Source organism: Dioscorea cayenensis, chromosome 3 (genome assembly GCF_009730915.1).
Source record: "Dioscorea cayenensis subsp. rotundata cultivar TDr96_F1 chromosome 3, TDr96_F1_v2_PseudoChromosome.rev07_lg8_w22 25.fasta, whole genome shotgun sequence".
NCBI lineage: Eukaryota > Viridiplantae > Streptophyta > Magnoliopsida > Dioscoreales > Dioscoreaceae > Dioscorea > Dioscorea cayenensis.
Genome location: NC_052473.1, coordinates 387,316 through 407,817, shown reverse-complemented (window position 1 = coordinate 407,817; position 20,502 = coordinate 387,316). Strand labels below are relative to the sequence as shown.

Sequence of the window (20,502 nt, the reverse complement as noted above, 5' to 3'; positions counted from 1 at the left end):
ACATTATTATTATGCATGTAAAACACTTTTTCATTATTATTATTATTATATATATATTTTTTATTTTTGGCAATAAATGCTAGATTTTATTTTATTTCCCCCAATTCTTCTTCTTCTCCTTCTTTTGGAATTTCAACTCAGGCATATCCATGTCTCATACGTGGGGGATTAACACGAAATGTGTGACTCTAGCAGCTGGATTCTAGACAAAGACGGTCAATGAGAGAGTGAGAGCGACAATAAACAATTTTTTTTTTAAAAAAAAAGAAACAAAAGTAAAAATAAATAAATAAATAAATAAGAGGAGGTCAGGCTCAGCTGGGGGATGGACACCTCGTGGATCTCCTGATAGATTTTGTTCTTATCTGGGCCGAACCCAAGTGAGTCCGAGTGAGAATGAACGGGAAGGGGTTTGTGGTTTGTATCCATGCGCGCGAGACTCTGGCTGCATAGCAAGTTAGCAACTAACTAGCAAGGTCTCGTGGACAAGTCTGTGGGAAGTGGGAACACATCATAGCGATTAGCGAGTAGTACTAGTATCCTCAACCTCAATCCTGGTCTCTCTGGGTCGGGGGAACACCGCATCCCCTCATTCTTCTTATCTTGTTCCAGCAGCCACCCCCCTTAACTCTTTATAGTTTATACCCCTCTTTTTTTCATTCTTCTCTCTCTCTCTCTCTCTCTCTCTCTCTCTCTCTCTGTGTCTGTGTCTATCGCCCCCAACCCTCGCCATTAATCTCACCTCTCGAGCTCACGCCAGTGCGAAGCTTCTCCTTTCCTTGCTCCCATTCTTGCTTCAGATCCTAAGACCTTGAGCTTTACTTCTCTTGGAGCTCTGTTATCAGGAGATCCAGCTCGTTTCTCAAGGGATCTCGAGGTTTTTTGGGTTTATTGGAGTTGGGTCTGGAAAATGTGAAGGTTGAGAAAGGGGATCATGGCCGGAAATGGAGGCGGGAGCAGCAGCAGGGGCGGTGGTGCGTCGATTAACGAGGCAGCGACGGCAGTCGGCTCTGGTGAAACCAGAGTCCCTCCAGTCGAGCGGGTATACGCTCTTACCCTACTTTTAGTTCAAATCCTGATCTCCAAAGCTTGCTTGAGACTGCAGGAGTCCGATTTGCTGTTCTTCTTATTAGATCTAGGACTTCACCTGAAAAGCATATTGATCTTGTGTGCGTTGTACTGATGGAGCTTTGGATTTTATCTTGCCTTGCTGTTTAATTTGGTTAAACGTTAATTATCTCTTTAGGGACTAAGGTATTTTGATAATTGGTTTCTTGATGCTTAAGATTGACATTAGTCTCTGAAGTTTTAGTGTGATCTGCATTTTGGTTGATGGATTTCCACTTTATATTCAAAAAGTTGTCAACTTTCTGCTTGAATTAGCATTTTCTTGGCAGCATTATGTGATTTGTCTAGTTGGTGCTTTTCGTGATGTTGCTTAAGATGGTATTGTAGAGGGAGCAAGTAGTTAATTTAGGCATATCTTATCTTTTCCTAATTTGTGCTTTTTTTTTTAATAAAGGATCCCTAGTGCTTCATTTGATTCTATTGCACATTTGTTTTCGCTTGATATATACACAACTCCTGATGGGTATGTAAGAAAGTCTTACACTAGTGTCCTAATATACTTCATATCCTCTCTAAGCGGAGCTCTTAAGCTAGAAATCAGTTGTTTACTGAACTAGAGTCATAATCTGCAGTGAAATTTAGGAGGATTTATCTCTTCATGTAGCTCTTTTTGTCATCATGGTTAATTCTTCAGTATCCAGCCAGTGTACAGAAGTTCAGCCATTCTTTGATAATATAAAGACCTGCATCACAGTGCTGCAATCACTGGTTCCAGGGGATTTGGTAACTTAAGGCTTCCCAAGAACCAAACTCATTTAATTGCCAGTTTGGTGTGGTCATGATTGTGTTTTAAGATGGCAACCAACCTATCCTGTGCAGGAGAAATTTTTTAGCAATGCATTTAGGAAGCAGGCTAATCACAACGCAAGGTATTGGAGAAGATGCCTTGGCAGAGACTTTAGGTGTTAGATGCAAAAAAATCTGATATTGGAGTTCCCATGATGAGAACTAAAATTATGTAAAGGCTGATTGTCTTGTGATGTTTGTTTGTTGCCTGTGGGGTCTAATAACAGTGTTTAGCTGGCTATTTTTGTTTCACAATATCCTAGAGGTTTTCGGGATACATGGTTTAGACAAATTAGAATACATTGTTAGCATGTATTTGTATGCTCTTTCCATTTTCTTGACTGCAGCTGAGCAAGTGAGCTTTGTGGGAAAAGCAAAAGATATCAGTGGATTAGTTTCACAGTAGGGTGGAACTCTCCAAGTTTTTGGGTCAAGTTTAATAAAATATCACAATACTGTTTTGTGAAGCTTTCATAGTATCCACTTTTAATTTTTGCTATGGAACTTTTGATAATATTTGCTTCTTAATTTCTATGGCACTAATTGAATTTAACTTGGTGTATTTCTCTTCACTTTTGCAGCGCACAAGATGGAGAGGGTGCTTTGGTGGGTTGTCCTGCTTTGGGTCCCAGAAAGGAGGGAAACGTATTGTGCCTGCATCCCGAATTCCAGAAGGGACTGCATCAGTAAATCGTGGAAATGGGGCTCAATCTGCTGGGATCTCCAATCAAAATACCACTCTGACTCCATCCCTTCTGGCGCCACCATCCTCACCAGCATCTTTTACCAATTCTGCTCTTCCATCGACTGTTCAATCTCCTAGTTGTTTCTTGTCTATGTCAGCAAACTCGCCTGGAGGGACCATCCTCCACCATGTTTGCAACAGGACCTTATGCTCATGAAACCCAACTGGTATCACCTCCTGTTTTTTCAACTTATACGACAGAACCATCTACTGCTCCGCTTACCCCTCCGCCCGAGCTTGCTCATCTGACAACTCCTTCATCACCAGATGTGCCTTATGCTCGATTTCTTTCATCTTCTATGGATCTCAAAGGTTCTGGTAAAGTGAATGGAGTGCCTTATATGTCATCCAGTTATGCGGCTGGTGGTGATCTTCAAGCTACATATCCACTCTATCCTGGGAGCCCATCCAGCAGCCTCATTTCTCCTGCGTCTGGAACTCCAAGGACTGGGGTTTCTTCACCATTTCCTGAGCAGGAAATTTCCACTCAATGGGGTTCTTCCTTTTCTGGTCGGACATCTCCTTACTCCAGAAATAGCTCATCTAAGCTCTTTGGAATCAATTCCGGTACTTCCAGGAATTTTATGCTGTCTCCTGACTCCAGCTTTTTCTGCCCTGCCACATCTGCTCAGTTTTATTTGGATCAGGCACAGCAATCATTGCCTCCCTATACTCATTGTGGGGGAAGACTGAGTGTTTCAAAGGAGGCAGACATGTACTCTAGTGGTGGAAACAGGCACAATAAAACTTGCAAACAGGATGTGGAGGAGATTGAAGCTTACAGAGCTTCATTTGGGTTCAGTGCGGATGAAATCATCACTACACAGAACTATGTTGAGATAACTGATGTGCTTGATGATTCCTTTACTATGTCTCCATTTCCTAACACCAAGTCTTCTCCTGAGCACTGCCCGGTAACAGTGTTTGCATCTGGACATCAAAAGATGGGGTCATCTCCATCTGTAATGCTGGATCCAGAAAGCCCGAAGATGGCGTATATTGTCAATGGTGATTCCGAAGCCATGGGTCCTTGCAATCCGTTTGCAGGTGAATATTCCGGACTGTTTTCCTATGCCAACATGTTTAAAACAAAGACAGTTTTATATCGTTTGTTTGAATTTGGAACCCAAGGGGGATATCCCTCACTGTTTTAGCATTTAACCCCCAATTGACTTCGTGTTGCAGGTTCCAAACCAGATGGCAAGTCTGACACCATACCTCTGCTGGGAGATGGTGGAGAATCAATATCAATGGCTAATGGTGTAGATGAGATGACTCTCAATATACCAGCCACTCTGGTCAACAAGAGAATACGGATAGGAGAATCGTGTTCGGATGCAGAAATTGATTACAGACGAGTTAGAAGTTTGAAAGAAGCTAACCGCATTTTGGCCTGGCAGAGCTCATTACCATAAGCTGCATGCTTGTCAGAGTAATATGCAGGATTAACTTAAATCTGCTGTTGTTGTAGTTCTTTAAGAATCTGTTTAGGTGATATTTGGAAGGATGGTTTCTGTTGGTTGTTGTCACTGGATTTCTATTACCGTTAGTTTTGTGGATATGATGTGGTGGATCATGTTACTTCTACTTTACTTTGTTACTGTAGTACCCCCCTGTACACTTGCTCCTGATTTCACCATCTGCAAAATTTCCTTCCTGAGGTCCATTTACATTGTGGTGTGCGGGTGAACGGCTGAAATTTTTTATTTCATTGATGATGGTTGTGAGACTAGCCATTCATCAGTTATCAGTTCAAGTCCGGTGACTTCTGAAGCATTGATAAATAACCATTAAGTATTTTAATTGTAAAGAAATATGAGTAAACCGCTATATAGAGGAGAAGCAGCTCCGTGTAGTATTAGTGCATAAACAGAACTTGGTAAGCGTACCCATCACTTCCAAAGAAAACATTTAATAATAAGAAACAAATTATGTCATTTAAGGACACTCCAGAGTGCAACATCTACTACTAACGAACAAAGTCGTTTTAAGCTCTCCAGGAACAAAACAATTCTAATCCAGAATTCAAAATCTTCAACTCTGACGCCAAACAAAGGGAAATAAACAATTCTAAGAGAACAGATCATCACAGAAGCAAAACCAATATCTAGGGCCACTGCATATTTTTTTAGGCAGATAATCCATCAATAAGCCACCAGCATCACTATCAACTTCAGCCGCAACATTTACTTGAGAGGAATGAACCTGGATGAGTGAGTGGCACCAATACCAGGTCGTCCATGCTTAACAGGCTTATATGAGATGGAAAACTCAGCCAAGTAATGGCCAATCATTTCAGGCTGTTCAATAAAAAAACCACTCTTAGTGATCAAAATATTAATAAAAATACAAGGATATGCAACCATACATATACGCAATGAAATATGCGACACAATAAGCAGTGTCAGGGAATTCACATATAGAAATTAAATGACATGATCATCAACAACACAAGTCACTCAATGGGTACACTTGCAGTGCATTCATGGAGAACTATTAATAATATTAAAGCTGAACATAAAAAATTACATTATACAAACTGCCTTAATGGTCTAAATACCAAAATTTAAAAAAAAAACATCTTCCTTCATTAAAGGGGGCAAAAGAACCACGCAGAATGTTTAATACAGTATAAAAGTGCATACTGAAGGATTTTATGCCATGATTACAATGCTCAAATGAATAAGGCTGGTAGACTAGCACAACAAAGAACAAAAGATTTGGTAATACAAAATGCATGATTTATATCAATAGAAGAGATATTTACTCTAGGTGAAGAGTCAAGTACCTTGATTTCAACCTGGTTAAAGGTTTTCCCATTGTAGACACCGACAATGCTGCCAATCATCTCTGGGACAATGATCATATTCCGGAGGTGAGTCCTCACAGGTTCAGGCTTTTCTCCAGGAGGAGCATCACGCTTCTGCAGGGAATTCATTATCACAAAAAACTGAGACTTATAAACAGCTACAGACTAGCAATGTTTACAAAACAACAAATAAATCATCACATACAAAGCATTCACTTGGCAATGAAATAAAAAGCAAATGTATATATATATATATATATATACAACACAACTATGCCACTAATGACAACTAGATCTTAAATCATATGATCTAAGCATGGCATGGCCAATAGTCTATGAAGTCAATTGTCAGAACTAAAACAAGATTGAACAATAGCGTCCTAGCAATCAAGCAATAAGGTAAAAAATTACATCCTTCAATAATCCATACATGGATTTTACAAAATTAATTTTGTAGCATACAGGTAATATAGATTACACATAATGGATAAACAGACAAACTTGATGGACATACATCATCATCATGAAGTACAAAGGCATATTTTTAAAACCAAATAGTATTCCCTTATTGTGAGTGATCATCTTTGTTCCAAACCATCACATTATGCACAACACATCAAACCAGAATTCAACATCATCTATTTATCTATTGTATTATTTGTATATATACTCTCAAGGAATAAATTTTAAAAACCCATACTTTGAACAACAAAACGGGGGCATTAAAATTATCTATCCAACATACGCATATAAACAGAGACAAACGAGAAACGAGAACATACCGCCTTGCGAAGCTTTTTGATGAGCGCCATTGGTTTCCTCTTCAAACCTCTTTGGAACCTGTTAGACCAACGAATCTAGCATAAGATGGGGAAAACCCCAGAAGACACAGTGAAACAGAGATTGGGGGGCAAGGTTCTGAGAAGACGGTTACCTCCTGCGAGCGCGGGCATGGAAGAGCTTCACAAGCTCATCAGTTCCCATGTCGAGGAGCTGATCGAGATCAACCCCACGGAAGGAGAACTTCCTGAATGTCCTCCTCTTGGGCGCTCCTCCGACTTCCACCGCATCCGAAGTATCCGCCTGCCCAACAACAAAAACTCATCAGTGCACAAGCAATCAAGAAGGATCAAATCTCAAATGAAAGAGGAGCAAGGTCTACCATGGCCGCGAAGATCTCTGTTCTCTGCTGCTCCTCTCTAGGGTTCGCAGGACAACGGCGGAATTGCTAGGGTTTTCCGCGCGTTTATATACCAAGACAACCATCCTTATCAAATTACTGTTATACCCCTCGACCAGTGAGCTTAGCTTTTGGGCCTGGACCAACACCTTTGGGAATTGGACTAAGCCCATTAAAATCTTACCCGCCCGAAGGATGAGAACTTGAGATTAATAAGTTTGATGATGATGAACCATTGGATTTATCATAACCGGTTAGTTAAGTTTGATGATGATAGAGTTGAACAAGTGGAGTATTGATTAAAGAATAGAATGGAAAGATCAAACCACTCTACCATAACTTGTAAAATCAAAGCCTGCTACTGAATCAAAAGGATGACCCTTTTATGCAAACAGGCTTTTCTTCAGCTGAATACTCTCTTTAATAATTGATTGACATAGCACAATCCACAAACATCTGAATTTTTGAACTGTGATAATGTAATGCTAGTATATTTTAATCAGGAAACACAGGATTCAATTAATTGAAACTCATCTTCCTCGGTGACCTGTTCTTGAATACTATATTCAGGAAAAGAATGCAACTGTAAACAAGTATGGTAGCCTTCAAGCCTCATGTGCTTTGTGAGGCTTCTCACTTGTTCTTGTATCTCTTTGATCTGTGGATGCAGAAGCTCCCTGGAAACGAATACATGAACTCCACTCTTGAACTCAATCCAACTACAACCAGGGTCCTTATTCACTCCTCTCTCCCTCATTTTTCTCCTCACTCTCTCCACATCATCCCACCTGTTGCGAGCTGCATATATATTTGAAAGCAAAATGTACGCTGATGAATCCTGAGTGCCCAGTTCCACCAGCCTTTCACCGGCGTATGCTCCGATATCATCGAAACTCTGGCGGTCACGACAGGCCCCTAGGAGGATACGCCACAGGCTCGTGCCGTGATCGATTGGAACTGATGCTATGAACTCCTTGGCATTCTCTACTAGTCCAGCCCTGCTGAGTATATCAACCATACAAGCATAGTGCTCCACCCTTGCCTCTAAGCAATACTCATCTTGCATCAATCTGAAGAAATGCCAGCCTTTCTCAACCAATCCCATGTGACTGCAAGCACAGAGGAGGTTAACAAACGTGACATGGTCTGGTTCAGTGCCCTCTAATTTCATCTGGTCAAACAGCTCTAAAGCTTCTTCTCCACGTCCATTGTGTGTGAATCCAGCAATTATTGAATTCCATGCAACAACGTCCTTACGAAGAATTCGTCGGAACACAAGCCTGCAATCTTCCAAGTTCCCACACTTGGCGTACATAGTGGATAAAGCACTTCCAACTGGAATAAACAAAGGGAAACCGTACTTGAGAACACGAGCATGGACCTGTTTTCCCTGTTCCAAAGCAGCAAGGCTGGAGCAAGCCTTGAGCACAATAGCCAGGGTGAGATCATTAGGAGAGATGCTCTCCCTCTCCATCCTGCCATACAATGTTAAAGCTTCTTCATGTTCTCCATTCTGTACACAGCCGCCGATCATGGTGCTCCAGAGAACAACATCAGCCTCATGATGGTGCAGCTGTTGGAACGCTCTCCTCGCTTCGTCAATGCAACCACACTGTGCATACATATGAACAAGAGCGCTCTTGATGTAAACTTGAAGTTCAAAACCCAGTTTCAACAGGTAGCCGTGAGCTTCCTTCCCACGGTGCAAAGAAATCCTATCAGCACAAGCGTTGAGCACGCCGACAAAGGTGAATTCGTTGGGCTGAGCTCCAGCCAAATGCATCTTAGAAAACAACTCCAGAGCCTTGTCTGAATGGCCATTCTGGGAGTACCCAGTGATCACGGCAGACCAAGTGATGGAATTCTTCTTGTCAGCATCACCCGAGGTTTCATCAAACACAGAGAACGAATCGTCCATGCACTCGCATTTCGCATACACAGTCACAAGCGCGTTCCAGACCGGCACGAACGAGGCCAATCCGGTTTTTATTACCAGGCCGTGCACCTGCCGGCCCTTGTCAAGGAACTCAGGGAGGCAGAGAGCGCTGAGAACACTCGTCAGCACAAACTCGTTCACTTCGCTCTCTTGTCTGGCCAGCATCAGTTTGAACAACTGGAAAGCCTCCATGCCATGCTTCTTTTCGGCAGCGTACCCTGAAATCATGGCCGCCCACGAGACAGAATTTCTTTGCGGCATTTTATCAAACACCTTCCTCGCATCAGAGAGCAGCCCCATCTTAGAGTACATGCTGAGCAAAGAGCTGCCCACATAGACATCACCGCAGCTCCCACTTTTCACAGCAACGCAATGAACCTCTCTCCCACGGAATACATCACCGACATTGGTAGCAGCGGTGAAGACTCCAGCGAAGGTGAAGGCATTTGGAAGGACGGGCTCTGCCCTCATCCTCTGGAAGAGGTTGAGAACGACAGGGGCGCCCACAGCACCGAGATGGGAGTACGAGTTGATGAGGAAGTTCCAGGAGACGACATCGCGGGACAGCATGTCGTCGAACGCTGCAGAGGCGTCGGGTAGGTGGCCACACTTGGCGTACATCTTGATGGCGCTGTTGGAGAGGAACGTATCGGCCCAGAAACCGGATTTGACGATGTAGGCGTGGAGGCATTTCCCACTGACGATGCTCTTCCTCTCGGCGGCGCCGAGGAAGAGGCGGAAGAGCTGTGTCTTCTCCATCAATGGCCGCAACGATCATGGCCACTGATAGCCAACTCCTTGACGAACCCGGCCCTAAGCCCGGCCCTTGCTCAAGTTATCATTTTATCAGTGAGTTTTTTTTAATAATAATAATAATAATAATAATAATAATAATTATTATTATTATTATTATATCTCCTTTCTTATCCTCTTTTGTCAGTTCTCAGTTCTCAGTTCTCAGTTCTCACACAATCACCACCGCGCAGCATGCGGGCATTAGCAGCTGCTCCAGCTGCTCCATGCTTCCTCCGGCGGCATGCCCAGCTCAAGAAGAGGCCATCCAAGTCCTTTCTCTTGATGAAATATCGCTCATTTCCTCCTATCGCAGTGCTTTCCTTGAGTCGGCCTGACCATGTGAGCTCTTCTTTTACACTTGCCACCATACATGCATGTTTAGTCTTTTGGTTCGTGTGCGTTGTTTGCTTATGCCTCTCTTGGGCTTTCTATCTTGTTTACAGAACCCAAGCGAAGATACAGATGAGATGTTTGATGAATTGTTTAACAAGTATGGGAAGGTGGTGTACTCGAGAGGGGATCGGAAAAGTGCCAGTGCCGAGGCCGAAGATGATTATGAGAGCTTGTCATGTAAGTTCCTTCGCTCATTTCTCTTGTGGATGCTCTTATTGGAGTTTTTCCATTCATCCTCTGTTTCTAATTGCCAAGGTTGGGTCATAGTTACATTTGGTGAGGAATCGTTAATTTAGTTGGAATTGACTTTTCAAAGAATGCTTTGAACAACTATCAACATTTTATCACAAGTCAAATGCTTCGTAGGTGAATTGTACTTATAACAGGCGTGAGAATCACGCCGCATGCTTTTAGAACAAGGAAATTTTCAGAGTTGAATGCAAGAAGTTGTTGTCATAAGGAGATATGCAACTGTGGCAAAAAAATTTACTGGTGTACACATCCGGACTTAATTATACTTGTGGAGTGTTATGTGCTTGGAATCAATATGAAGATAGATGAGGCTATGAAAACTTGGTGGGTTTGAACATGAAGAAAATATTATGAATCAGTGACATCACAGTCAGACTTGGGAAACACCTAAAATTGCCTCAAGAGAAAACATATCAAATTTAACCAATCATTTATCGGTGAATGGAAACAACACTTTTGTTGACATAGTAATGAGAGGAATTGATAGCAGAATCAAATAAATCCAGCAATTTTTCTTATGCAACTTAAGATTGATCTTTGATAGCTTGCTCAACCTTCATTCATGGTAATTTAGGATGTATCTAACTCCTTCTTCTTGTCTTTGCAGTTGCTGTTGCTTTAGCAAAAACTGCAAATGAAGTGAAGGCTGGAGATATTCGTGTTCTCTTTGTCAAGCCCCTGGTTTACTGGACTCGCTTTTTCATCATTGTTACTGCTTTTTCTCGACCACAAATTGATGCCATTGGGTATGTTATCAGTTTGTTATTATTAGTCCACTTGCAATTCGGTTTGTCTATTGCTTTGTAGAGGAATTCTTGCCTGACATTACATTATACTCTGCTATCAAATCAAGTGAATCACACATATGTAACCTTGCCATAAAGAAAAAAGATGGCCACATATCTATTGTCTCCTTACTGAACGCAAGTTTGACGCATTCGACTCTATTGAAAGTTCTTTTGGGAACTTGCAGGTCCAGGATAAGAGAGACAGCTGAAAAGCAATTTAAGAAAGTTCCATCAGGGGATACCAGACCCAAATCTTGGACTTTACTGGACTTTGGTAAGAAATTTGGAAACTCAATCAATGATGGATATAAAATTACCATAGTTGCAATATTTCAATTTTAGGCCTCAAGGATCATTTGCTGAACTTTTGCCAGGTGCATACATAGTTTCATTGCATTGACCTGACATTAGATACTGATGAGTGGAATTAGATGATTTCATTAACCAGTTAGGATTTCTTTTTTGTCTGTCCTCGTATGTATATTTTGAATATCATGCAAGGGTGGTGTGAGCCACTTGTCTTTCATTCACTACTTAATAATTCGGACATGCAGGTGATGTTGTTGTCCACATATTTCTACCTCAACAGAGAGCTTTTTATAACTTGGAAGAGTTCTATGGCAATGCCACACCCATTGAGCTACCTTTTGATTCTGAATCCCCTTTTCGCAATTGATTCTTTGAACGAAGGCATGAAGCATCTCTGATGAGCTGATCTTTCTCGGCGTGAAGCGGAAGATGCATCCTTGAGACCCTTGAATTTATCATTTGGAATGCCAAAGGAGAGAGCACTTAATGGTAATATATGTTGTGTTTAGAGGAGGGATTTGTCATCTGGAGAAAGTTCATTGACAAGAAAGGTCAGGCATTCCTTCTAGGTATGCCTCGTTGCCCAGGAGGAGCAGTTATGGTTACAATGTCAAGAGAATTACATCTGATCCTTCTGTGAAATATAAGGAATTATATCTGAAAATGCATCAACTTTTACTCTTTGCATTGACTACTGGTTGAGATATGGACATGATTTTTCATACTGTCAGTCTTTACGTTCTTCTGTACAGCTTGGATGTTTTATTTGATCTTTGCTGCTTCCTTGTCTTGTACAGCTGGAAGCATCCTAAGATTGTATGGTGATTTCTTTCCTCAATGCTAATCTATTCAAGCTTTTTTTATTTTCTGTAGAGTGATCAGCAGTGGCACTTTATTCACTCAGATTATAGAAAAGAGAAGGCAATATTTTTAGAAATCAGCACACTAGGTAAATAAGTCTGATTTCCTTGTATCTGATAACATAAAGTGCCATATATGTTGGTCAGTGTCAAGATCTCTACATCAGTCTTTTAAAGTTGGCCTTTGACAATTATATTATATACTCTCCATCATCCACCACACTTCCTAAACCCCAGAGCCTGCACTTCCAGTTCATCCACTCCAGAACAGCATCTGACGAAGAAGATGGTCTTGATCTGAACATGACCATGGTGGCTGCATTTTCATACTTACAGTTTAACATGAATGTACTCTATGATGAGACAGTGAGCAGCTACATATCGACATCTTTGTATCGCGAGCACTTGACAGGGGCCAGAGTAATGTGCCATTGAACCGCACAATATCTTATCTTGCTTAGCTATTGCCAGAGTATTGTGCCATTGAACCGCACAAGATCTTATCTTGCTTAGCTATTGCCAGAGTACTGTGCCAGCAGGGTTATCTACTTAGCCTAGGGTGTTATCCTTTGTTGATAAAATTGTCAAGCTCTGACGTGAGTTTGTAAAGTGGTGAATTAGTGATTGCCACACAGAGTACTGTGAGACTGATACATAATGCTACTTCACACCCAACTTCTGGTCCAATCCTGACCTCTCTCCTACATTAGCAGGGAGGAGGTCAAGGTGTGCTACTTCAACACGGGGGAGTTACGGTGATAGAGTTGCAGATGTGGAGGCCAAGGCCTATACAAGGGAGATCGAGGAGGAGCGGATACAGCAGCAGATGCTGCCGCCATTTTTGCTGGTGTTCGCCGGAGAGATTAATGCAGTGGTGCCATGGTGGAATCAGCCAGTATATATGGCCTAGCTAGCTAGGAGGAAACAACCATGAAGGGCGTTGCCGGGGATTTCACCCGGGGGTGGCAATCTTGTTGCATTGGAGTGGCCGAGGAAAGCTGTTGGAGATTTTTTTTTTGGGGAAGAGGAACGGGGCGAACCCACTAGAGACCCAGAGACGTGCACAAATCTCGGTGGAACAAGTAGGGACGAGACCGCCCTCAGCCGAGAATCGAACTCTCACCACTCGGTGAGAGCTCTATCGGCGACCCGTGTACAATAGACCCGCAGGTCGTTGGCAAAAGCTGTTGGAGATTTTGACTGACACAAAGAAGTACAACTGCACAAGATTTATGATAAAATTCTACTGCACTTTGATTTTCATAGTGATATATAAAATGAAAACAGACAATTTTTAAACTTAAAGAAAAGAAAACTGATCCAAATAAGCCACAACCAACAACATTAAAGAAACTACCTAACTGCTTCCTAAAGACCAGGCAACAATTTAATAACTAAAAATAAAATAAAATAAAACACATGATCTAGACGTGGGACGTGTTTCAGTCCCTAAAGCATGTTCTTAACAAAAGCCATGAGTCCGACTTGACTTAACGCCGGCTGGCCGGCCGGCTTGCCTTGCCCGGTGGATACCTTGTCGGTTTCCTATGACAAACATATGCTCAAGAAGCCGTTTAAATTCTTAACTAATTGGATATATTAGAGTATATATATTATATGCATGTTTTAATTGCGTTCAAAATAAAAAGATAAGGAGATTTTGAAATTAGGGAGTATATAAATTAAGGACTGGGACAGTTACCAAGATCATCATGCGAGTCTAATTTATATGGATTAATTTCCATATAAATTAGACTGGTTTGATTGGATCTATAAAAAAAGCCGTCAAATATTAGGGTTTTAATTTTATTAAACCTAGCTAGGATATTGAGACGATCATCACTCATCAGAAAGAAAGAAAAAAAGATATATATATATATATATATTGAAGGAAAGGATTAATTTATTATTTGTAATTAAAGTGATTAGCATGGCGAGAACGAGCGAAGGAGGCCAAGATGAAGAACAGGAAAGGAGGAGTTTGCTTGAATCGAATTCATCCAATAATGGAGCCACAAGCATGCAAACCCTAATGAATATCATCGTGTCCATTGTTGGCACAGGTGTGCTTGGCCTTCCTTACGCTTTCAGGACCGCCGGATGGCTTGCCGGTTCTCTTGGTGTCATCACCGCTGCCCTCCTTAGCTACTACTGCATGCTCCTACTTGTATATATATATATATATATATATATTTATGCATTCAAACAACCTCTTCTTAATTATATTAATTCTCCTTCTTCTTCTAATCTTAATTTTCTGATTTTTATATATATATATATAATTTTTCAGGTGCAATGCAAGAGAAAAGCAATTGTAGTATTAGAAGGAGGAGGAGAAGAAAACAGAATTGAAACGTACGGTGATCTTGGTGCAAGAGCATTTGGAGCGAAAGGAAGGTTTTTAACAGAGCTTATGATTGTCATCTCTCAACTTGGAGGAACCATTGTTTTCCTTCTCTTCATTGGTGAAAATCTCTCGTCGGTTTTCTCCGGCAGACACCGGATCTCTCCTTCCGTCTTCATCTTAATACTCCTCCCTCTCCAGATTGCTCTCTCCTTCATCACTTCCCTCAAAGTGTTAGCACCCTTCAGTGCTCTAGCAGATGCATGCAATGTGCTTGCCATGGCGTTTGTCATTAAGGAGGATGTGAAACAGCTACAGAGTTTTGGAGGAGGCCCAAGGATTGCTTTCAATGGAGTGTGGAGCCTTCCTTTTGCTTGTGGTGTGGCAGTCTATTGTTTTGATGGCTTTGCATTGACATTATCACTAGAGAAGTCAATGGCTCGTCCAAAAAAATTCCCTTGGGTTCTCTTGCAAGCCTTCATTGGCGTCTGCATTGTTTACACTTGTTTTGGAGTCCTGGGATACTTGGCCTTTGGAGACAACACCATGGACATCATCACTCTCAACCTCCCAAATAGCTTGTCTTCCATCATTGTCAAATTGGGTGTTTCAATGGCTCTTGCCTTGACTTTTCCTATGTCCATGCATCCGATCAAGGAGATCATGGAAGCCAAACTGAAGTCCAGAAAAAGTATCACTTTGCGTGCAGCTCGTGTGCTAATGGTGGTGGCTGTGGCTGTGTTGGCTACTGCAGCTCCAGACTTCTCAGTGCTCATCTCGTTCATAGGGAGCACACTCTGTGCATTGCTTTCATTCATCTTGCCAGCCCTGTACCATCTCAAGCTCGTTAATAATCTGAGTGTTTGGGAAAGAGTATTGGATTACATTATTTTTGTAATAGGAATAGTTTTCGCTGCTTGTGGCACCTGTGCTGCTATTGCTGGTCATTTCAAAAATTAATGGAGTTTCTTTCAATCAATAATATCACCAAAAATTGCATTTACATTTGTATGTAAATATAGTTCCAGACTTTATTTAATGAACGTTTGAATGAATCAACATCAAATTTGGTAATCTGCTCAACAAGCGTTTTACATTTACCTTACCACAGATAAATCAAATAAGGCAGCCACTCTTACATGGGATTAATCAAAGAACCCGGCACAAGAACGTGAGATGGCTATGAGCCTGATGCTTTTTCACTTAACAATGGGATCAACAGAATCAGTGACCTGAGATTGCAGCATAAGTGCCATGTCCAGCAAAAACCACGCCAACAAGAAGGATGCAGTAGTCCAATGCTCTCCTCCATATGTTCAATGAAGAGCCCATGAAAGTGAGGTGAAATGCAGCTGGTAACACGAATGAGAGCAGAGCACACAGGGTGCTCCCTACAAAAGAGACGAATGATCCAAAGCCGGGGATGAAGGAAGCCACTGTGGCCAGAAGCATCACCATGATGATGCGAGCTCCATACAAGCCTACACATTCTGCACATCTTACATTGTAACTGAGCTTCTGAAACCATCCACTTGACTTGAGCCTCGACTCAATGATGTCATGGATTGGGTGCATCATAATTGGGAATGTGAACAACAGAGCAACACACAGTCCAACCTGTTGAACATTTTCAATATGTGTTTAGTGAGGAGAAATTCATTTTTCACAGGAAATAATCTACAACTCACTGATCATAAGTTTTTATGGTGTACTTCGACGTGATCCTATAAACAAATATATTTTACATCTGAGAAAGTGCACAACTATTTTCTTTCATATTTCTCCTGAAATAAATAGAAAAATAAACAGACTCCTATCTGAGAAAGTGCACAACAATGAAGTTCACTTGACAAGTAACAGGGCACATTGCATAATATGAAAATGATTTACACAATGAAAAGGAGAAGGTAAATTTTTCAAACCTTGACGGTTGCAGAAGACCAATTTTGAGGCAAATTAAGTGTAATGATGTCTTTGGTATCTTCTCCATAGGCCAAGTACCCAAAAATGCCAAAAAGAATATAAGCAAGAGTAATCCCAGTAAATGCTAGAGAAAGCACCCAGCGGAACTGCCTTCGATTGGTCATTGATGCCTCTAAGGGCAAGGTCATGCTAAAGCCTTCAAAACAAAAGACTGCCACACCAGCTGTGAATGGCAAACCCCAAACCTCACCAAAGGCTTTCCTAGTGGAAAAACTATTAAATAACTGGAAATCTTCTTTGATAACTATTGCCATAGCAAGGATGTTGCAGGCATCAGCTAAGGCACTGAAAGGAGCAAGTGTAGAAAGAGACCGAATAAAAGAGAGTGCAATCTCAAGAGGGAGAAGGAGAAGGAAGATAAAGATCACAGGTGAGATTGGATGCTTGCTAGTGTCATTCAAGAGAGAAGAGAGGTTTTGACCAATGAAGATAAGATAAGCTACAGCACCTCCTGCTTGGGCGACCAAGACGAGGAGTTCAGTGAGGTAGCGGCCTGTTCTTCCAAATGCTTCTGCACCCAAATCTCCATAACTTTGGATATAAACAGACCCATTTTTTTCTTCTAACTTCTCTCTGCATTCGATCTGCAAATATAGGAAAATTCATCCATAAAAACATCAAAGCACATCCTGAATTATGTTTGAAATTCCCTTCAGATGGGTTTTGAGCTCTAAGCACTTCAACCACCGTATAGCACAATATAAGGCAAATGAGTAATGTTCAAGTTATACAGGGCATAAATGGTTTAACATGTAGGGATATTACAAGAAATTCAATTCAAGACTAGTTCATCATTCTTCATAACACAGAGATCAAAGATCTCATCTGCCTCTGTGGAAAAAAATCAAATCAAATCAAATCAAATCAAATCCAATGTTAAGAAACATTGGCAATTAATGATATAAACCGTGAAACGACATTTTTTTTGTCCCTAAACTATCCTCTATATTCGCTTTAGTCCTCAAACACAAACCAAGTTCAATTCAGTCCATGAACTAAAAAGATGAGTGCAAGAATAATTCTTCTACCCCAAGAAAAAAGGAGCACCAATTAAATAAATTTTAAAATCCTTGAACCATAAAGAGCTTTTTTTTTCCTTTCACTTTTACCATATTAAATTAATCCATAGCAATCAGAGTCACCGCATCACTTGTCAAATTCAATACAACTAAACAATCTGCATTACATATACAATAAAGCAGTCAGAAAATCAAGAGAACAAGGATCCTCCTCTTCTGAGTGGTTATTCAAGATTTATGTCAAATTATGTTCGCCTAATGAAAGGAAACATATGTGCAGCATTCTGACAGATAGGGCTTTAATAAGACCACCAAAAATAAGCAAACCTTGCATATGCTTTCTTCTTCACTAATATTGTATTGTCAGACAGGACTGCATTGCATGTGAAAAGAAAGAAAGACAAAACTTACAGATCAAGCCCCACAAGGGTCATTTATATAAGTGATTTTCTATTTGAAAGGTATCTAAAGCACATGCATCATGAATTATTATCAATCAGCTAATGAGTATCCTATGACCATGAGGTTTTCTAGCATTGTGCTCTCAGATATTCAGAAGCAGCTAAGGTTAATTGATCATGGTTATTCCATGCATTTCCTTCAATTTCTTTTAAATTCCTTATATGCCAAAGTAAAATACCAAACACTCGCTCAAAGTGGCTACTCCACATTTCACAACTCACAAGGACAAAAACCTTCTTTCCTTTTCCCAGTTTAGATTAAAGAAATAAGCTGGAATTCATTGTTAAGCTAACAATACCATTCAACCATTCAAGCTAAATAGAACAGGGCAAAGGACTTCTGGATTCAACATCAACAAAAAAAAAAGGTACTTTATGAACAACATTCCAAATATTGTAATTCAGAGATCCCTGACCCGAAGAAGAAACAGGAAAAAAAAAACCTCTTTCTATATAAAAAAAAATCAAATCAAAACTCCACTTCTCCAAGTTCATTCAAAATAGATATATATAATTAAAATTAAAGCAAAGATTCAACAAACAAGTAAACAAGTAGAGAAAGAAGCAAAAGGGAGAGGAACACTGACGAGAAGAATCATGCAGTAAAGAGTGGTGAGGCCGGCGATGGCGACGCCAAGAGAGCCGGCGAGCCAGCCGGCGATGCGAAAGGCATAGGGGAGGCCAAGCATCCCAGTCCCCACCACGGATACTACGATATTCCCCAGCGTCTGTGCCCACGTAGCACTACCCACTCTCCTACTCGCCGGCGCCACCTCCAGCAGCGGCTCGCCGGCCGCCGAAGCCTCTTCTCGCATGTTCATCACTGCCCACCAACACCGGTGTCGGTCGTGCAGCCTTCCATCAATATATTCCGTGGGCCGTGGGCCTTCATTGGACGCCCATACGTCAAGATAACAATACTGGGCCTGTTTGATTAAGTTTTTTTTTTTTTTTATGTTTTTAAAATAAATTTTTAAAACTTATTTTATTAAAAAATAAAGAAATTTGGTGAAAGTATTTTCAAAACAAATCTAAAAACAAAAAATAAAAAATATTCTTTTAAAATATGTTTTTAAAAACAAATTTTAAAACTATAAAATATAAAAATTTGTTTGATTTAGTTGTTTTATATAACTAATATTACTTCATGTTTTTTATAATAATTTAACAATCATATTACTTAAATGAATTGATATAAAAATATATTTTTGTTAAAAATTGACATAAAATGAATATAAATAAATTTTATTATGACATCATAATGCATATATTTAATGTTTAATAATATTTATATAAATAATTTGAACATAAATTCAATATTCAAAATTATTATAATATAACCGAGTCTAGTTTATAATATACTCACAATGTCTTTCTGACATTGTCTTGTATGGATACATTAGTTTTAGAATTAGAGAAATGCATGTAATTACAAAGCTCTTTCGGTAACTTCTTGCTTGCCTCGCTATTACTCGGTATGATATAAAGATGTAAAAAAGTCCAATGCAAGGATATCTACAGCCTACAAAATAATATAAACTTAAAAAAATGAAATCCTAGAGGATATTGGAATTGTTTTATCTTTAATTATTAGGAAAATTACTTATAAATTCTTACAAAGTTTTATTTTTCCTTTGCAGTCTCTCTGACATTTTCACTTATCATATAGTCTCTCATTTTTACACAATGTCCTTTTCAATCCTTGCCTGACATCCGTTACTTGGTTTTCTTTGTAATGACAGAAATACCCTTCTTTTCCTTTGGTTTTTAACTTGTAGGAATGCTCATAAGTTTGTGGGTATTTCAGATAGTACACAAATAATATACAAAAAGAAAATATTTTACATTAGAAGAAACGTATATTACACAGAAAAATCCAAAAACCCCAAATAATAAATAGGAAAGCCTGAAACTCATTATTGTTTTAAACATCGTCGTAAGTCAGATTTTACACATGAAACCCACCAAAATACACACGAAAAGGGGCAAAGAGATCATTTCCAAGTCCACTTAACTGCACAGTAATCTCCGTTACAAGCATCTGGACTTAATTGGAATTTTATTGAAAAGGATGGATCTCTCAGAGGATAAGTAAATTTTCAAGGTTTTTTTATGGCATGTGCAAACTATAGAGTGACTTATAGGTAATTATCTGTTAATTATTTATATTCTTATAGATTTTTTTAAAAAAATAAATTATAGATTTTAAAAAAAATTAAAATTTAAAAATTTTGAAATTGATTCTTTACTTTTCTCATTATTTTTAAACTCGGTTTTTTATTTTTGAAAACGATTTGATTGTTTCAAAAATTTTTAAATAATTTTAAAAAAACACATTATCAAACGAATTTTTTAATTTTTAATTTTAAAAAATATTAAACTATTTTCAAAAACAGTAATCAAACAAGTCCATTATTTTTCTCTAGAGATTTCTCAAAAAGTCAATAAATAGCCATAATAGTAATACAAATAAAATACAGAGGGTAAAAAAAAAAAAGAAAAAGTTTTGGAGTTAATTAAATTATAAAACCATGCACGGTAGAGTTACTAGGGGAAATCATCAAATTATTTAATACAATATAATTTTTTTTAAAAATAATATATAAATCATAATTTTATTAATTGAAATGAAATAAGTTACATAAAAAAAAAGAGAAATTAAGGAGGTGATGGTTAATAGATTCCTCTGTTATACAATGAAAATGTTGACTTTG

General features: G+C 39.5%; 6 protein-coding genes across 6 annotated transcripts; 3 read left to right on the top strand and 3 right to left on the bottom strand.

Annotated features, from left to right (window-relative positions):
- Nucleotides 1-348: 348 nt before the first annotated feature.
- On the top strand, nucleotides 349-4,329 carry LOC120253427 (uncharacterized protein At1g76660). The gene is given in 4 exon segments (XM_039261778.1): nucleotides 349-1,042; nucleotides 2,496-2,771; nucleotides 2,773-3,706; nucleotides 3,845-4,329. Coding segments are annotated over 4 exon segments (1,548 nt in total). The 5' UTR covers nucleotides 349-934; the 3' UTR covers nucleotides 4,075-4,329.
- A 226-nt stretch (nucleotides 4,330-4,555) lies between these two features.
- Nucleotides 4,556-6,729, bottom strand: LOC120253445 (40S ribosomal protein S15). The gene is made up of 5 exons (XM_039261799.1): nucleotides 6,631-6,729; nucleotides 6,403-6,551; nucleotides 6,251-6,308; nucleotides 5,448-5,582; nucleotides 4,556-4,959 (listed from the first exon to the last, which is right to left on the bottom strand). The coding sequence occupies exons 1-5, from the start codon at nucleotides 6,631-6,633 to the stop codon at nucleotides 4,846-4,848; spliced, it is 459 nt and encodes a 152-aa protein (XP_039117733.1). The 5' UTR covers nucleotides 6,634-6,729; the 3' UTR covers nucleotides 4,556-4,845.
- A 253-nt stretch (nucleotides 6,730-6,982) lies between these two features.
- LOC120253418 (pentatricopeptide repeat-containing protein At2g33680) lies at nucleotides 6,983-9,427 on the bottom strand. Its single transcript, XM_039261765.1, has one exon. The coding sequence runs from the start codon at nucleotides 9,341-9,343 to the stop codon at nucleotides 7,148-7,150; it is 2,196 nt and encodes a 731-aa protein (XP_039117699.1). The 5' UTR covers nucleotides 9,344-9,427; the 3' UTR covers nucleotides 6,983-7,147.
- A 103-nt stretch (nucleotides 9,428-9,530) lies between these two features.
- Nucleotides 9,531-11,965, top strand: LOC120253434 (protein Iojap, chloroplastic). The gene is made up of 5 exons (XM_039261789.1): nucleotides 9,531-9,718; nucleotides 9,823-9,949; nucleotides 10,632-10,770; nucleotides 10,998-11,086; nucleotides 11,367-11,965. The coding sequence occupies exons 1-5, from the start codon at nucleotides 9,572-9,574 to the stop codon at nucleotides 11,486-11,488; spliced, it is 624 nt and encodes a 207-aa protein (XP_039117723.1). The 5' UTR covers nucleotides 9,531-9,571; the 3' UTR covers nucleotides 11,489-11,965.
- Nucleotides 11,966-13,470: 1,505 nt separating this feature from the next.
- Nucleotides 13,471-15,311, top strand: LOC120254173 (amino acid transporter ANT1-like). The gene is made up of 2 exons (XM_039262324.1): nucleotides 13,471-14,148; nucleotides 14,272-15,311. The coding sequence occupies exons 1-2, from the start codon at nucleotides 13,912-13,914 to the stop codon at nucleotides 15,283-15,285; spliced, it is 1,251 nt and encodes a 416-aa protein (XP_039118258.1). The 5' UTR covers nucleotides 13,471-13,911; the 3' UTR covers nucleotides 15,286-15,311.
- A 19-nt stretch (nucleotides 15,312-15,330) lies between these two features.
- LOC120254171 (amino acid transporter ANT1) lies at nucleotides 15,331-18,667 on the bottom strand. The gene is made up of 3 exons (XM_039262311.1): nucleotides 18,376-18,667; nucleotides 16,248-16,892; nucleotides 15,331-15,942 (listed from the first exon to the last, which is right to left on the bottom strand). The coding sequence occupies exons 1-3, from the start codon at nucleotides 18,607-18,609 to the stop codon at nucleotides 15,550-15,552; spliced, it is 1,272 nt and encodes a 423-aa protein (XP_039118245.1). The 5' UTR covers nucleotides 18,610-18,667; the 3' UTR covers nucleotides 15,331-15,549.
- Nucleotides 18,668-20,502: the final 1,835 nt, after the last annotated feature.

Excerpts from the sequence above, each read along its gene's own strand:
- LOC120254173 (XM_039262324.1), top strand. The coding sequence starts at position 13,912 with ATGGCGAGAACGAGCGAAGGAGGCCAAGATGAAGAACAGGAAAGGAGG. Across the intron at positions 14,149-14,271 it reads ACTACTGCATGCTCCTACTT|GTGCAATGCAAGAGAAAAGC; the intron begins GTATATATATAT and ends ATAATTTTTCAG.
- LOC120254171 (XM_039262311.1), bottom strand. The coding sequence starts at position 18,609 with ATGAACATGCGAGAAGAGGCTTCGGCGGCCGGCGAGCCGCTGCTGGAG. Across the intron at positions 16,893-18,375 it reads TTTACTGCATGATTCTTCTC|ATCGAATGCAGAGAGAAGTT; the intron begins GTCAGTGTTCCT and ends CTATATTTGCAG. Across the intron at positions 15,943-16,247 it reads GGTCTTCTGCAACCGTCAAG|GTTGGACTGTGTGTTGCTCT; the intron begins GTTTGAAAAATT and ends AATGTTCAACAG.
- LOC120253445 (XM_039261799.1), bottom strand. Across the intron at positions 6,309-6,402 it reads CATGCCCGCGCTCGCAGGAG|GTTCCAAAGAGGTTTGAAGA; the intron begins GTAACCGTCTTC and ends TTGGTCTAACAG. Across the intron at positions 4,960-5,447 it reads TTAACCAGGTTGAAATCAAG|CCTGAAATGATTGGCCATTA; the intron begins GTACTTGACTCT and ends TTTATTGAACAG.
- LOC120253418 (XM_039261765.1), bottom strand. The coding sequence starts at position 9,343 with ATGGAGAAGACACAGCTCTTCCGCCTCTTCCTCGGCGCCGCCGAGAGG.
- LOC120253434 (XM_039261789.1), top strand. The coding sequence starts at position 9,572 with ATGCGGGCATTAGCAGCTGCTCCAGCTGCTCCATGCTTCCTCCGGCGG. Across the intron at positions 9,950-10,631 it reads TGATTATGAGAGCTTGTCAT|TTGCTGTTGCTTTAGCAAAA; the intron begins GTAAGTTCCTTC and ends TTGTCTTTGCAG. Across the intron at positions 11,087-11,366 it reads TTGGACTTTACTGGACTTTG|GTGATGTTGTTGTCCACATA; the intron begins GTAAGAAATTTG and ends TCGGACATGCAG.